At 34.9% G+C, this 18,244-nt stretch overlaps 1 protein-coding gene across 2 annotated transcripts in view; it reads right to left on the bottom strand.

Annotated features, from left to right (window-relative positions):
• LOC115971962 (symplekin) overlaps window positions 1-18,244 on the bottom strand; it is a 32,999-nt gene that overhangs the window by 8,186 nt on the left and 6,569 nt on the right. The window contains exons 6-16 of one of the 2 annotated variants that reach the window (XM_031092089.1): window positions 12,540-12,714; window positions 11,638-11,766; window positions 10,962-11,555; window positions 10,215-10,835; window positions 9,071-9,139; window positions 5,066-5,179; window positions 4,718-4,963; window positions 2,728-2,775; window positions 2,456-2,602; window positions 1,537-1,698; window positions 1,375-1,437 (exon numbers count right to left, since the gene is read on the bottom strand). In XM_031092089.1, the coding sequence (XP_030947949.1) occupies window positions 1,375-1,437; window positions 1,537-1,698; window positions 2,456-2,602; window positions 2,728-2,775; window positions 4,718-4,963; window positions 5,066-5,179; window positions 9,071-9,139; window positions 10,215-10,835; window positions 10,962-11,555; window positions 11,638-11,766; window positions 12,540-12,714 (2,368 nt within the window). The remainder of the gene's footprint in view (window positions 1-1,374; window positions 1,438-1,536; window positions 1,699-2,455; window positions 2,603-2,727; window positions 2,776-4,717; window positions 4,964-5,065; window positions 5,180-9,070; window positions 9,140-10,214; window positions 10,836-10,961; window positions 11,556-11,637; window positions 11,767-12,539; window positions 12,715-18,244) is intronic. The other variant, XM_031092090.1, reaches the window with a different exon arrangement.

The following is an 18,244-nucleotide window of genomic DNA, read 5'->3' as shown; positions in this document are numbered from 1 at the left end:
TTCCCTTTCCCATCTAGAGTCCAAAGTAAACAATCTTCATTCTTTTCTACAGCCTTTCTGGACAAAGTAAATCCATCAACTCATTCACCCCTTCTAGCTCCCAAGCATGGAAATCCCAAAAGAAACAGGTGCAAGGACTTCCTGGATTGTCACGCATCCTAGTACTACTCTCGCTCAAACACACATAACTGTGGAGTTTAGATGAGATTCGGTGCAAACAAGGGGATGGGACTATGGAATGTAGACCTAAACTAAATTGAAGGCCTAGAGATTCACCACAAAAATCATTTACAGAAAAATTCCAAGATAAGAACATTTCAATCATGCAGAAATATAATCCATAATTGACTATTCATTTGTTTGGTTACTTAAAGTGGAAGACCCAATCAAACCAACCCTAGAAGAAAATGTTAGCCCAAAACTGGAAGGGGTATTCATTATTCATCAAACCGCATAAACCGCACAAACCGCAAAAACCGCCCACAAAATAGCATAACCACACCGCACTACACCGCAAGTAACAATGTACCGCACCGCATGGTGCAGTGCAATTTGCAGTTTTATAATAAGAAAACCACACAAACCGCACCGCACCTTCTCTATATATTAATATATTTATTTATTTTTAATATTAAATATATTATTAATAGTTTAATAACCCTAATTTTCAAAAAAAAAAAAAAGTTTGATAACCCTAACAAGTGTTGACTAGAAAAGCCAACCCAAAATAAAGAAAAACTAGCTCAATAATTTAAAATTTGCCCAAAAAAAAAGGGAAAAATTAGTTTTTGGTTGGGTAGGAAAAGCCCAAAATTTGAAAAATATACCGACTTCAAACCGTATCTTATACATAGCACCGCATATGTGACCGCAAAAATGAGGTGAGGTGTGGTTATGGTTTTGGCTAAACTCTAAACCGCACCACACCGCACCGTACCGCACATGTGACCGCAAAAATAAGGTGCGGTGCAATTATGGTTTTAGTTAAACCGTACCGCAAAGTGCGGTGCTAAAAATGGCCCAAAACCGCACCGCACCGCACCGCACCGCGAACACCCCCGAAGTTGTCTACAAAGGGTTACTGTTAGTGGCTCTATAATTTGAACCAATTCAAATTGAACCTAGATATTTTCCATAGAGTTCGCTTTCTACTTTTTTCCTCTTCTGATTCATTCCCACATATTTCTGGGACTAAAGAGCCTCTTTCTGCATAAATTTTCAAGAAAACCTACTATAGTTACAAACAGCTAGCTTAACCAAAGCTGTTACAAGTTCCAACTACCACAAGACAAAAAGACAATGCAATTTAGCCCAAATATTTTTAATAAAATTTAAATCAAATTAAATTAAAATTAAAAAATAATAAATAAACACCTGCTTTACAGATTTTGGGGCTTGACAGTAATTATTAAACACAAGTTGAAGAAGATTGGGTTTCTGCAAGGAAAGAAAACCCTCGTCAATATAACCAAGAAATCAAGTGTATTGAAGCAACTATCTTCTAGTCACCAGTTCATGAAGCAAACATAGGCAAACCTTTGTACATAAAGCAAAAAACAATGAAATGAGTCGTTGAGCTTCATGCAATGACATAGAAGTGTTCCTCACTAATGGTTGTGCACTCCTTACAGAGTCATTCTCAGAAGTTCCAGGCTCTGAAACCTGAGAACCACTAGTGGATGTTTCCTGGCTTTCAACCTGAAAAGAAATACACAGGAGGAAAAAATCAGAAACTAAAACCAAAAGAAAGAAGGTCCCTTTTTCCCAGCTGCCCCAAAAGTTCATTTTTTATGGAAAAAGTTCTGGATAAAGATCAAAAAAATTTCTTGCGACCTAAACAGCTACTGTTAAATTATATCAACCCCAATAATTAGGGTCCAAGTGCCTTGCAGGATTGATGATCAAAATTTATCACATCAATCAACCCTTCAGAGTTTTTTGAGGAAAAAAAAGGGTAAAATACAAAAACCGCCCCTGAGGTTTGGACTAATACCATGCATTAGTTGAACTTTTTAAAAATACGCAATTTGCTTCCTACACACAAACAACACCTAACACTGTTTAAAAGTTCCCTGCTCCTTAGTCCTTTACTTCCAACAACTTGTCTCCACTGCACAAGTCTCACAGTGACTGCATTATGGGAATTATATGCACGAAGGAGTGTCTGGGTAGCCAATAGTAGATGAATAGCAACCAAAGATGGAGAAGGAAGCAGGAGGAGCAGGGGAATTTTCAATCGGTGTTAAATGACTTTTGTGCTTAGGGAGCAAATTGGACATTTTTGGAAAATTATGGTAGTAACTGGCATTAGGCCAAACCTCAAGGATAGTTTTTGTATTTTATCCAAAAAAATAGAGCTTTCAGAGTTTCAACACAACATACCAGGAGGAATCAACTAACGCAGAAAAAATAATATAATAAGGAGAAAAGTGTTTAAAGAATATATGATATATACCTCCCCTTCGACTCTTTGCTTGGAGAACCCAGACTGTGAAAGTTCTATATCTGAAACATGCTGATCTACAGCAGCCAGCAACATATTTCTTGCAAATTGCTCTATACTGTCTGATATGTAGCTAAGCTGATAGAGTTTGTTTGCCACCTGCCCATCACAAACAAATGAAAAATTGATGCATTATTAGCATAAAGAAAATGTACAATATAACTTTTGCATCCCATATGAAGACAAAACTGTTAGAATCAACAATTTAAGTCAAGTTAAAATACCAGCCGGATTGCTCTGGCTCGAATCTCATCTTGTGAATGGACAGCACACTGCAATGAGACAATAAATACATGAATAGAAATACAACAGATATCAAACTGTAGATATATTTAGGTATTAAGACAGAGACAACGAGATCCTCAAGAGTAACAATCTTAAAACTTTGTTTTGGAGGATAAGAGTGTAAAACACAGTTGTTATAAAACAAGTCATAACATGCACATCATGTTGTTCTACAAGTCTATAGAATATGAATAAATATTTAACACAACAAAAACCACACATCATCTTCCCCTTCATTTTGAAGTATCAAAGCAGGTGGTACTAAATTTGAACTTTGTCTCCACTCGATCTACCATTTTAAAAAGTTAAAATTCCCACATGTTGGGCCGCACTGGGGAGTCAGTGCCCACACATTAAAGAAAGTGGTAATAATGGTTAAATGATTAAATTTATCATTTCCTAATAGCTTAACATTTTGGGACAAGTGGTAATTATCAAATGCGAAATAAGCTTTTTTTAATTGTCCTATAGCTTATGTGTTGTGGTCCATGGTTTTTTTTTGTTTGGTATTCATTGGGTTATGCCATATAAAGTTAGCGAGTTGCTGGCTTCTTGGCAAGGCAAGTTTGGTAGGCATCAAAATATAGATTTATGGAGGTTTGTGCCGCATTGTTTGTTTTGGTGCTTATGGCGGGAGCAGAATGCTAGATGCTTTGAGAATTGTGAACGGTTTATTCTTGACATTAAATCTTTATTTTTCTGTACTCTCCTTGATTGGAGTGTAGTTTTGCCTTTTTATACTTGTTTTTCTCTCTCCGATCTTATTGATTGTTGTAATCTAGGCTCTTGATTTGTGCCACTCTAGTACACTTCCAGTATACTTAGTTTTTTCTAATAAAATTTCTTACGTTACTAATCAAAAAAAAAAAAATATATATATATATATATATATCAAATGAGAAACAAAATTACCCAATAATTCAATGTAGCGAAAAAAATACCAAGTCATAGCACTCTCCCAAACAATGCTAAACTCAATTTCCTTTATACATGTTCATGGCATGGAGAATGAAGAGAAACACAAGCCCAGAAGGTAATGTGTGCCTCTGTATAATTATTTATAACTATTTTATTTATAATTAAAGATGAAATATTCTAAGCATTACTTTATATATATGGATCCAATAATTAAGAATTAGGGCCATTCAAAAAAAAAATATACATAAGAACTAGGACCAAACTAATTCTGTGCCAAAATTAAATTTGATTCAGTTATACTTCGCTATAAGATTTGATGTGGGCAAGGCCAGCTAAAAACGAGGCAGAGTGCAAATTGAGTGTGTGATTCAATCAAATTGACTTAATCCTATGAAGACCTCGCCAGCAGGCTACCTGGCAACTTAAGTATTGTTGCATGTTCTATGAAGTTATATGGTGATAGGTCAGTATCATTTGAACAAAAACCAAGGAAAACTCATTCAAGATTGATACATGATCCCAAAAGCAGGTTTTCAAGTGATTGATAATCCCATACACCATACACCAAAACATAATGTTATAATAAAACTGTGGACTACTTGGACTGAACGGAATCAGCAGTCTTTTGAGGATGAAGGGAAAACTATGGTTCAGTTATTAGAGTTGTGCCAACGGACCCTCTTTGATTGGTCTCAATGTTGGGGTTTCTCGGATTGTTCTACCCTTTTGGATTTTCTTTCTTCTATTAAAATAGATTAGGGGCTGCCTTTGTCTTTTTGTTACTTTTTTTCCTTTGTTCACTACCGTGAACTCTTTGTGTTTCTCTTGCTTTTCTTTTATTAATAATATTCTCTTCTTACTTATCAAAAAAAAGAAAATCTTTTCCTGCATGTCTCAGCATCCAAATAATTCCCTACATGTCGGAGAGGACTGCAGACAAACATTATAAATGATAAATAAAGCATTTGGTTACAATAATTTTAATGCTATGAGACTCTTATGTCAAGTTACCTTCAAAGCTATATCTAAGCAGGATTGCCGATTAAGTGGGCGCCCCAAAATCAAAATCCAGACAGCCCCAAGGCCCTGAGTAACACGCTCAACATCACGTACATCTTTTCCACGGAGATCAGTAACATCAGCGTAACAGAGTTCATCTAATAGTTTCAAGGCTGAGTCAGGCAAAAGTGGGACTTCACCAAAAAGTTTACTAAAGGACTTGTCAGAAGCTGGAAAAGAGTCCAGCAGAGATTTGGCCTACATTGAAATAGGGTAAATGCATCTCAGTTCACACACAAATGGAAAAGAACAAGAATACATTGAGAATAAGTTGGTGAACCAGCTAAAAAATGCATCTACCACTGCCAAGAGGAGCTTTTCGTACACAACAGCGGCAACTGAAGAGTTTTCCACAGGATCCAAAATCATGAGAGTGTGCAGATGATACAAGACATTCAATATAAGCTCATGCCCCTAAAACCAATTTTTTTAATATTAAATAAGGGTTAAAAAAATTCATCAGAAAGCTTAACCCATTAAATGTAAGCTCAGTATTTCAATTCAATTTTATAATTGACATCCGAAGCTTGACTGACCTAGAAAATTAACCTCAAAACACCATATCCAAAAGTCTGAACATTAGGAGTAGATGAAATAAAACTGAGCACATGAATAGGAGTGCATCAAACACAATAATGCCAAAACAACAATGAAGAGAACCATGCATAAAAAAGCAAACTTGAAAAGATACAGTCCACATAGTGTACAATGAGTATATGTATATGATTAAAGTCACGGAATGGATTGCAAAGAACCTTGCAAGAGGCTTGGGTAGAATCTATTAGACCCACATATCGTAAACCAAGCTGCCAACATATGATGCAAAGGCCCCTGCTATCAATCCAGTCAACTATGAAGGCCCAGATAGCAAAGAACGGTATCAATCAAACCATTTTTTTTTTTTTGGTTGAAATCAGCCCACAAGTTTGGCTCCATTACCAACAAATCACTCATCTTTGTCTTTTCTACCTTCAGCTATTAGGTTCTGAGTTTATATTGCGGCTCATCTAAATATAAAAGCTTAAAACGAAAAGATAAAGATAGATCTGTTAAAAATAATCTTTTAAATCCACTGCAGTCACATGCGTCTCTCTTTTTTCTTTCCCTTGCATCAAGAAGCAGAAGATGAAATCATGCCAAAAAACAGAAATGCTACTCAAAAGAAATCCAAGAAAAACTTGGGGATATGTAAATGTCAGATAAAAAGAATATCATTTCATTTTAGTTTGTTTTAGGGTTGAATTAATATTGCAAAAGAAAAAAAAATTAATAAAAAAAATAAAAGTAATAATGATGATAATAAAAATAAAAACACATGTTTATTAGAACCATACCTAATACTGACTTGGACAAGGATTGGGTTTCAGTATAACCAGTTGGAACAGCTAGATTTTTATTAGTTAAATACTTATAGGTAAGTCATAAATCCACCCATGGGTCTTGAATCCCACGACCTCCTCCATTTCATCATTAAGGGAGGAAATACCAGTTGAGCTAAAGCTCATTAACAGATAGTAGAAACGAGAAAAATAGTAAAACTTAAGAAAGAAGTCCTGACAGCTCAATGGTGTTGATGCTTTTTTTTTTCTGGATCAGTCCCAATGGTGTTGAAGCTAGATATTCACACTCAAGGTCACAGCTTCAAGAATCCTTGGAAGCAATTTACAATTTTAGATATTGGTTAGTTACAGCTATCTACCCTAAAATTATGGGGATATTTGCAACACTCACTCTAGAATACAAAATTTTACGATTAACACCCTAATTCAAGTTAAATATACAATTTCTGCCCACCATTTAAATCAACGTCTAAATTAAATTAACCGGCATGTTTCCACTCTACATAGAGGAATTTGCAATGTGCACCTTAATTACAAAAATTCTGCACTAAACAGTCTAATTTAAGATTAGACTACCCAATAATCTGTTAATTTAGACACTAATTTGGATAACGGGTAAAAATTGCAAGTTAATCTAAAATTAGGGTACTGACACAAAATTTTGTAATTTATGGTACACATTGCAAATGACCTTATAATTAAGGTGGAGAGCCACAATTAACCATTGAAGACATTTGAACAGGTTAGTTCAATTTGGTTTAACTATCCTGTTTATTATCAGTTTTCCTTAAAATTCAAAATGATTTGGCCCTTTTTTTACTGGTTCACTTGCATATTTAGAATGATGTAAATACCAAACTGGAAACTGGCAAATCACAATTCCAAATGTAAAACCACCAATCCAAAAAATTCTGATTTTTTTTTTGATAGGTAATAAGACTTTTATTGAGAGAAAAAATTGAACATCATGTTCACAATGGTGAACACTTTGAACAAGTAAACAAATACAAAAAGATCAAGAGCTAAAGGAAATAGAAACTAAAAAATCAGATACAGTAGTATAGTTCGTACACCCCCAAACACGAGAAAATTCTGATAAATATGCAAGAAACTTGATGAAAAACTAAACTAAAAGAAATGGGAAGAGTTCAATTATATGGCACTGCAAAATCAAAAATAAAACAAAAGCAAGATTTCTTTTCTTGAAAGGAGAATATTGAAGGATGTAACCAATTTTTTATGGTACCCCTTATTAAATTACCAATTGTCCCAAAAGTTTAAACTATTGAAAAATGGTAAATTTAATCATTTAACCACATACTTATAACACTCCCCCTCAAGTGTGGGCTCAAACTCCCTATTGATAGGTGAGGCCCAACATGTGAGATTTTAAATGAGAGGTAGAGTGAAAGAGACAAGGATCAAACTTAGGACCTCCTGCATAAATACATTATTGATTGTCCCAAAAGTTTAAACTATTGGGAAGCAGAAAATTTAATTATTTAACCACATACTTCTAACACCCGTAATCTTGCCATGGACTCAGTAGTTGGGTGAAAGGGGATTCCTAAATTTAAAGGTCAACTATGTCCCCATTTCATAACTGATAAAATAATTCTCTTTTCCCATTCCAGAAAATCAATTCATTGAGTTTCTTTCTTCTCTTAGAATTGTCCCTTGAGTTATTTTTCTTTGATTTTGTTTGTTGCTTTTGCTTGTATTCACCATCATGAACACCATGTATTTTCTTTCTTCAATTTTTTTTTCATCATGATTAATATTACTCTAATTACCTATTAAAAAAAAAATTAAAAGCATGTTGTGTTTCTTGTTCCCAAGGACCGTAAGGTCATGCATGGACATCCTTTAGACAAAACATTTCACCATAGAAATGGTGAGGTCCTTTAGAAAAAGTGAAATTTAAGTTTATGCAGAACATGCTATGAGACACAAGGTGACAATAGAAAAGCTTACCTAGAGTATGACAACATGGCTATGTGACATAAGAAGACAATAGAAAAAGCTTATGCAGAGTATGACAACATGACAACCGTAATATGCCAAATCAAACATAATGTAGGAAGGAAACCTTAAATGGCTTTGCCAATAGAATGACCATATGTTACAACCTAAGCACTAACAAAACAATGCTTGAATACATCTAAAGAACCTTAGACCAGCAAAAAATAAATAAAGAATAGCTTTTTTTTTCTTGTTTTGATAAGTGAGTGGCCGCAACCATTGTGCAACCTTCATAAGACAGTTTTTTCCCCCTTAATTTCTTTCTCTAGGTAACTTATCCAAAAAAAAAAAAAAAAATTCTCTTTCTCTAGGTCGTTTCTCTCCTTCTTGCCTCAGAAGCTTGTCACTATGCAACCTTCACAACATTTTCCATCGACAAGACTTGGAAGGTCAAATCAAATGTCCCAGTTAGGCAGGGACATTTGAACACTCAAATTACAAACATCATAGGCCTAAACATAGGTAAGAACACCCGAAGCATACAAATGTTTGTGATGATATGGGATCATTTTTCCTGGAGCTTTATCATTTTTCATCTCTTTTTTTTTCCTTGTATGCTACTCACCTCTTGGGGCTTTATCATTTTTCCTTCATTATTTTTTGTAATGTTTTTCTCTTGGTAAGTTTACAAATACACCTAGTGAGTCTTGAATCCATGACTTCTCCCTCCATTCCAGGAGGAAGTGTCATTTGAACTAGAGTTATTTGAGCTAGAGTCATTTTTCCATTTTCCTTTTCCCAGATAAATTTTCACAGACCTGTACTAATTGCCTTGGAATTAAGTAGAAGATATTTAAAGAAAATGTGGTGAATAGATAACATATTTCTGGCCCACAAATACCAGCAATTATACTGAACAAGAATTATTCACAGACAAACTTCAGGATAGTCATCCAGACAAAATAAACAAAAAGAGGATCAGCAAGCTTAATGACAGAGATACCTTTTGTCTCTGGTATTCCACAACAACATGTTTTTTCAGCATCATAACAATGTCATCATCAGCACCAATCTGTGAAAGGAGGAAAAATCAAAATGTAATTCTATAGACATCATATTAAAGGAATATTAAACTATTTTTTTATAGAGGTCCATATACTGTTTATATAATTCAATATAGATTTACTTAAATACTGAACTTGGTAATAGAGCATTTGTATTGCAGTTGGCTAAACAATGTGATAACTTTTACTTTGTTTTTCCTGAATAATGGGATAACTTTTATTTATTTTAAAAAAATGTTAAATGGAACAAGAGAATTATAGATGTGTAAGATGCACAGGTTTAGATAGCAACATCCAGAACCACGTTTAGAAAAGCAAAAACATTTACCAACTCAGCAAGTTAGTTACTCCCACTGATCATTTCACCATCAATTAAATTTTAGCATCTTGGACTTGTGTTTTGTCAAGGATTTCAATTTTATTAATTCCCAATATCACTTGCTAAACATGAGAAATTAAACCTCTGAGACAACATATAGAGGTGAATAGTGACAGGGGAACAGCATATTATGCAATTAGCTGTAGAAGTCCATTCACACAGCCTGCCAGAGCCACAGCATCAGACAACAACAGAAATAACAATTTAAGTGGGTTTTAGAGTGGGTTAAGAGGACAAGAATAACCAATAACCCACAAACTATCTTCTAACCCAAGGAGAACAAAGTGCAACACAGATTTGTGACAGAATCATCAGAAAAGAGGTGATGACCGGCATATGACGGTAACATACTGAAGAACACTAACATGTATCCAGTAGATACTAAACCTTGTTTACAATATATTTTAGAGAAGTTTCCCAAGATCAGTCATCTTTTAAGTATACTAGAGTACCAACAGAAAGTGCAGAGTTATGCCAAACACGAAGTATGTATGCCTGTTTTCATTTAGGCATTTGTTTGTCTGTGAATAGACACACACTAACCTATAATTCCAGATTGTTTATGACATTCTCAGCTACTAATGCTGAACATGCAAGCTGTGGCATTCATCACTCCAAAGAGAAGATCCAGCTGTTTACTTGATTTACAAATTTATAACAAAAAATTCACAAATTTGCATTTGAATAATCAGAAGACAACCTACCTGAGCAACCAATCGAGCAAGTAATGCCATACGAATCTCACTACAATCAGTCCCACATGAATGCTTGTATGATTCAATAATTTGTTCAATTGCCAATTTTCTCAAACTTCTTTCCTGTTCTTGTGTTAGCTCCACATATGATGGAAGCAGCGGTAAATCTTGACAGTTATCTTCAGATGCATTTGAAACAGTTGGAGAATGCTGATCAGATTCTAGAAAAGATGGTGTATCAACCCCATTTGTCACTACATCATCTGAAAACTTCATTGCAACCGAGTCCTCATCAACTTTGTCAACAGGAGAAGGTGCAGGATCTGAAGAAGGATCAACCTCTGGGATCAGGTCAATTTCCTCGGCTCTATCCAGAATGTCCTCTTTGGGAGTTGGTTGATCAGTGCTAGAAACCAAAGGACTTTCCAAAATCTTATCTTCACTTTTGATCTTGGAAATGAGAGTCGTGGAAGGATTTTCATGAGTGTTCACAACAGGAAGTGAAACATGTTTACTCAAATAAATATTAGCGTCAAACTCAGATTGCAGAGCTCCAGTGTCCTCTGCAGTAGGTATGGAAGGTACCCCAGCAGGGACTGTTACACGGCGTGGATCCAAGCGACGGGGATCCTGTAAAAGATACTAGGAGTTCATTTTAACGCATTTAAATATTTAGATTGTAACGGATTGAAATAAATTCAATAGTAGCGATAGATACACATTCATGAATAGCAATTGAAAACTGGAGAAGTTTACCCTGCGAGGATCACGCTTAGAATCAGCAGGGAGGGTATTGACTGGAGGTGTATCAGACAATGATGAATTAGTTGCAGTAGTTGAAGAAAGAGCTGCTTGTGCACTGACATCTGGAGATTCAACAGAACTTGTTAAAGCAGATATTGAAACAACCTGGGTTGGGCTACTTAGAGAACCCATTTGTCGAGTTGCTGACAAGTTCCCAAGCCTGGTTAACGGTGGAGTCGTCTTAGGCAAGTGCTTCATATTTGTTATGACAATATCAGCCAACAGATCCGGATGGATTTTTGATATAAGGATTTCAAGTGATTCAGCACCTCTTTCTCCTTCTGCAAGCAAAGCACCAATCATGGCAATCATTTGTTCCACAGGGGTCAGTTGACCATCCAACACAGGAGATACTCCATTAACAGGAACAGAATCCTGCCCAGAATCATTTACTTGAACTGCCAAAGCTGACTGGCTGTCAGGACCATAACGGATTCGCTTGGAAGCCACCTCATGACCATTAACTGGCTCTTCATTGTCCAGAGTCATAAACCTTCTTTTTAACAAATCACCTGATACAGGCAGCTGGCTTGATAATTGATCCTCCTAATCAAAAATTTAAAACCAGTGAGTAGATTCAAATAAATAAGAAATTGCTAAATGTCAAGCACACTAACTCTGAAATTACCTTGCCTAACCGAGCATCACGTGAAGCACGCTCAGTGTTTTTAATCATTTTATCAACCTGCCGGATAACCTGATCAGCAGCATCCCCAGCATTCATAGCACGGAGAGCCCTAAGCAATCTTTCCCTTGACTGAAAATGAAACAGAAGACCCAATGTCAGGCAAAAGACCAGGTGAACAACAGCAAAACTTTTGGGGCCTTTTGCATAGATCATATAAGACCTACTGGGCCTCACCATTTCTTTGCTTTACAAGCATGTATGCCTACAAAGAGCCCAAGAAACATAGCGATGTGTCTAAAGCTTCTTTGCTACCTAAAAAAATTCTTAATTATCTATTGTCCATTTGGGATACCTTAAATTCATTCACTAATTTGAATTAAAAATGATTTGGGTACAGCTGTATCTAGAAAAAAGCAAGACTTTGAAACTAAGCCGGCTTATAAGCTTAAACAACCAGGCTCTAAAGATGAAAACAAAATGATCCACCAACTAAATTAAAAATCTGGACATAGAAAAAGGAACATAGGGTTGTTTTGGAGTCAATATTAAGTATTGCATATTCTGCTCTTCCATGTTCCATGTAGTGTTGGAAATACAGGGGACAGTATAAACTTTTCAGATTACTCCAAGATAAACCATTTTAGAAGTGTTCCAGTCGGCAAAAAAGAAATTAACTGAAAAATCCACATTTCAAGGTCATATTAAGCAACAGAAGCAATGTAAATATCCCTAAACAAAGTAAAATAAAAAATATATTGCTTAAAGCATCAGTGACTCAAACTTGTAAATGAAAATATTTCATCTAATTTAAAGCGCAGTTCTTAATGAATTTACAGTTAAAGAATTCATCAAACATAAATAAAAGAAAATAATGCAAAATGTAAAATGTAAAATTACTTTACCTCTATGATGGCTGGATGTGTACACCTTAGGAATCCCAAAAGTGCAGTTCTTAATGAATACTGGACACTAGCAACATGATATCCTTTGACCGTCTCAAAGTCTGGATCAAAATCAAGCAGAGCAGAAAGAACAGTACTATAGTGGAGAGGCCTCTTCCTTGCTATGGCTGTAAGACTGAAAACAAATAAATAGGTTTTAGACCCATAAACAAATTAAAAATGAAAAATCATCCATAGTAAGAGTTGCAGAAGGAAGAAAAGTGTAACCAATATTTCCATCAGGTATTCAAATAAAAAAAGGTTAACATAGTGAGATGAAACACGTGGGCCAGTTGAACAACTAAAACAAGGCCTAAATGATAATACAAACAACAAAGGAAAAAATCAACAAAATATATTCAGATTCAAGCCCTGTGAGATAAAAAGTCAAATTCTAGCACATATAAAACACACACATACGTGCTCATGCACATCTGCACACTGACACCTGACACAAAGTAACACAAGCTGCAGAAACCACCAAAATTAAAGTAAAGAATCATCTCAATGCTACTGAATGACTATCAAAGGATTAACTGGAAAAAGTTCACATATTAGGAGTTTTAAGAACCTCTAGCATGACTTTTATAAAAATTTTGATTGAGCAAGATAATTTCATTTAAATTTAGACATCAGGTACTCGACAAAATCCTAACATTTGCGTTGTGACAACAGCCAAAAGTTTCAAAGATTACAACACCTACAAGCATACACCTTACAGCACACTAGATACTATTGAGCAAGGCAACATGGAAAGGTGGTGTCCAACAAGGCAACCTTAAGAACTAGATGAACTAGAACACAAGTGGAAGTAAACAGTAGAGTATCCAAAGGGTCAGCAAATAATCAAGTCCTAATAGAATTTAAGGCTTAACAATGAACTAGAAATCATGAAACATTCATGCACCCTTTTTTATTTTAACACCTGAAATCACAAGTTGTACACTTCAAAACAACTTTCTCAATTTTTTTGTTGAATAATAATAACCAAACAACAAAACAGAAGGCCCAAGCACACTTATTTTATTGTGTTTATGTTATTTGCTAGTTGCTTAGTGATGACTTTTCTCTGTCCAACCAATCGAGTATCTTCCTAAAATGTATAAAAATGGTATTTTGTTTATTTTGTTCTCTTCTTGAATACCTTCATTATATAAAAACCAAAAGCTCAACTGCTATGACATGAGGCTCACACAGCATCTTGTGTGAGTAAAATGCCTTATTCTATAGCCATACTTGAAATACTCATACCAAAACATGCAAACCAAAAGAAAGAAAGGGCTACCAAGAAAGTTGCAATACAACAACAAGCCTTAATTCCCCATTTTTGAAGTCGGCTATGGATCCTCAACAAATTAGTTAGGGTCAGCCACATGTATAAAGTAAATAGGGCATAAAATAAAATCAAATAATTCCATGCAGACCATGAAAAAAATTTATTTCATTGGAAAATGATAGCTCAGTAAAATAGTTGCTAACAAAGTTGTACAGAACTTCATGAAGAAAGATGAAAAAAAAAAGTGATAACCCCACCACGCAAACCTTAAAAACCAAATTTTAGGTTCATTCCATTTTCCAATCATAAGGAAGAAATTCATGGTACTCTAGAACTTGGATCTCCACATGCATTGATGAGCTACTTTACCAATTTGCCATACCATCCATTGGCCTAAAAACCATACTTTTCATTACGGAGAATGGTAACTACACTATGAAATATCCACAATAATTTACCAATCAGTGCTTTGTTCAACAAGGACACACTGACCAATCAAAGAGTAAGCACATTTTATTCTACAAGCACAGGTTAGCCATGATCTGATTTGTCATGAGAAGTTACTTCAGTTACCACACAGCTTATTTCATCCAAAAGGAAAGTTTTCATTAGGTGTAGATCTTGAACGATTTAGCATTTTTATTTAAACTCTTCACCACCTTATATTCAAGTACGTTATAATAAAACCATTGGCAAGCATCAATCCATATACAGTAAGAAACCAATAAGAAATGGAAGGAATATGTTGCAACTGCAGACCACTAATTCATTCTTAATCCCCCCCCCCCCCCCCACTCCCCCAAAATTCTCTACCAAAAAAAAAAAAAAAAAAAGAGCCACCAGGTATTGATCAACTGTAACACAATGCTTTGCCATATTTATGGAACAAACAAACAAATTGAAAGAAACAAGATGACTATTTCACATAAAGCTTGGAATGATCCTGGCTTATACTATAAAATACTGGTAACTTATAACTGTCACTATCACTGACACTGCCATAATCACCACCATGACTAGTAACTTTCAAGTCTCATCCCCAAACACACCAACTTCGCAACATGACTCCAATTTCAATATCAGAGGTAAAAAGGATAGAGCTTCAATAACATAGCCAATTTTCAAAGTTCTTACAATATATATATAGTTTTCCAAATGAAGCATCAACCAGAACTATAAAAATAAATCCATTCTGATTCCTGCACTGAACACAGCCCGGCTTCATAGATCAAAACTGCCTCTTAATACATAAAGATTTCCGTGCAGATTATTAATAAATAAACAAGCCATCACAGCCTTGAAAAATATTATAAATGCATGCTTTGAAAAGGGGGTACAAATCCTTCTGTGTCAGTCTCTTTTCTTTTTTCAATAAAAGTATTTACTTACAAAAAATAAAAATAAAAAAGCAGATTATAATGCATGCTAGAAATTTAGAGTTTTCTTTTTTAAAAGAATATTTCTTAATCTTGTTAACATGAACTAATGGAGAAAAGGATCTATTAGGGCATAGTAATAAATCAATTATATAGCCAATCATCATCATCAACAAAAACAACAACCAAGCCTTATTCCCAAAATTTTTGAGGTGCCTATAAATCCTCAACAGACCAATTAGAATCAGCCACATGTCTTCTTTTGCCACATTGTATTCTATCCAAAATCATCCTCTATGTTACTTTCTTAATTGATAGGTCCTTCCCCTACCTATTTTCCATTCCCTCAACTTGAATCAGCTCACTCTTTCTCACCGATGCATTCATCACTCTCCTTTGAAGATGACCAAGCCATCTCAAGCAACTCTCCCTCATCTTTTCATCAATAGGGGCCACCACTGTCTAAAAGTAAATTTCCTCATTTCAAATCTTGTCTTTTCGTGTATTTCCATGTATCCATCTTAGTATTCTTGTTTTAGCTACTCATTTTATGAATATCCTAAGTACTTTCCTCCCACAAACTTGCTGAAATATTTCATTAGCATCAACCTAGATATTATTGTAAATTTGGATTTCTTGAGAGTTATTTGGAAGACATGCTTTTGACTTCATAGAGCCATGTCGAATTGCACAGTTGCTGCCCTACAAGAGGAAACAAACCACTTCAAGAAATATGTTCAAGACTAACTGAAACATATGCATCCAATTTGTTCCTGCAGATGAGAAATTAATGAGCAAATGCCTAATCAACTCTTTGCTCACCAAAATATGACTATTTGAGAAGGCTCGGCCCTTACTGCTATAACAATCAACTCAAATAATATTTTCCCAAATAATTGTCTAGGAGAGTAACGCTTTTAACAATATCAGCTCACAACACTTGCTTATTTGAAAAGTGATTGATGCCTGACTAACATCATGAGAGTACCACCAGCAATAAATTTCAGTGTTAACCTTCCATCTCAAATTTGTTTAGGATCTCTAAACTGGTATACTCTTGTGCAAACTAGAAATCAGGCCCTCAACTACTTAAATCATTAAAATCCCTACTAAGAAAACTAATAAAGATGAAAGAATAGAAGCCACAAGTACTCACACTGCTTCAGATGCGAGGCAGCTTCTGGTGCAGCATTAGTCTAGCCAACAAAATGTATACTTTCCTTTCTCCCTAGCAAAAACAAATACGAAAGATAGAAACGACCATTACTAATCTAAACTAAGCAACAAAATGTTTTAAGCCTTTGTAAAGTTGCACCAGCATTGACGGATGAGTAAAGTAACTGAATACTCATTTAGCCCACTAAATGACTAAATAAGAGGATGATATAATATGACAACCGATGCAGACAAATGAGACCGGTGCAGCCAACTCATTTGTCATATTGGTATTGAATGATGCCATAATGCCACAACAAAGGGCACATGCCTTGCACCACAATTATGGCAAGCAGTAGATACTCATTGCAACTTCCCACTGCCTTTGCATCCAGGCACAAGTCCAACTCAACTCAGAATCTACTGCTTACCTGACACATTCCTAAAGAATATTTTCCCCATTTAAATTTTCAGGGGCTCATCCAAGTTCCCAACACCAGAAGTCTCCAATGCACACTACTCTTCAACCTCTTTATAAGAGCATAAAACCATTATTGGATTCTATTTCATCAAAATAAGGATCTTTGAGGAAGGACCACATATTCTACTTTAGTATGTATAATGCTCTAGAAAAAAATTTCCAACATTGTCCTCAAAATGGTCCAATCACTTCTATGTCTATGATCCTTCAATCATTACAACTTCACCGCATTCTTTATCCATTTTTCAACATCATAATTATACAAGTCACTACAAGCTTCAATCAAACTAGTATATATATTAGCTTCCTATAATTTGGACAATCTTCTACAACCAAATGCTGCAAGGAAATTGTCCCTCTGATATTTGCAATATTCAAAATGAAAATTAGTTAATCACAGGTATATAGTAACTATTCCCATCACCAGGTTTCTTACAGATATAATGTCATTATGTGGCAGAAGATGTAGTTCATCTCATAGGCAAAACTTACTCTAATACCACACAAACATAGATAATGTAAAACTGTGTTATCATGCCATGCATTACTAATGGCTGGAAAGAAAAAAATGAGTAATAGAAATTGATGCAAATACATCTTTATTCCACCAGGATTTTTAAATTTCTTTTGTCTGAAAACATAAAATTTGAGTGTTTAAAGAAAGTGAAGGAACCAAACAAACAAAATATGGAGAATACAAATTGAATAGTACACTGCATCCATATCCATACTGAATGTCCTCATTCCTAGAGAAAAATGTGTGAACCAAATAAGCTTTGATTTACAAAGAAGACTATCTCCCAATAAGGTTTCATTACCCTACCTTAGACTGTGATAATAATAGTAATAACAACAACAAAAGCAGAAACTTATAAAGAAAAGCACAAACAAAACTAAGTCTTATCATGATAAAACTAATAAACAGGGAAATTGGCCAACCAAATTAAACAAAAGTTGCTTAGGAGCACCAACCAAGACCTGCTTCACAAAAGACATCTATTGCAAGATATATAAATATCTTATTACGCTTACCTAAGTAGCACAGAATCTGTTCACAGTTCTAGCTGTTTTATACCAGTACAAATGGCAAGTGCAAAAGATCAGTACCAGTTTGACCTACAATGCATGACTCACATAACAGACTTTGCCTCCAATACTCCCAAGGTTTCAGCAAGGATATGTCGAAAATTTTACAAAGTTATCATTTTAAAAATACTTGAAAAGACATTGATATTGGTATTAAACAACTCATATCTGCTTACATTTGAAAGAACCTGAAATCCTTTCAGAAAAAAAAAAAGAACTTGGAATTTTTTAGTGTTTAAAATTTTCTCATTGTCCATAATCATTTCTGAAAATTCCTTCCTTTTTTATTTGA

Source organism: Quercus lobata, chromosome 12 (assembly GCF_001633185.2).
Source record: "Quercus lobata isolate SW786 chromosome 12, ValleyOak3.0 Primary Assembly, whole genome shotgun sequence".
In the NCBI taxonomy this organism is placed as follows: domain Eukaryota; kingdom Viridiplantae; phylum Streptophyta; class Magnoliopsida; order Fagales; family Fagaceae; genus Quercus; species Quercus lobata.
The sequence above is the reverse complement of the archived record's forward strand: the minus strand, read 5'-3'. Positions and strand labels throughout refer to the sequence as shown.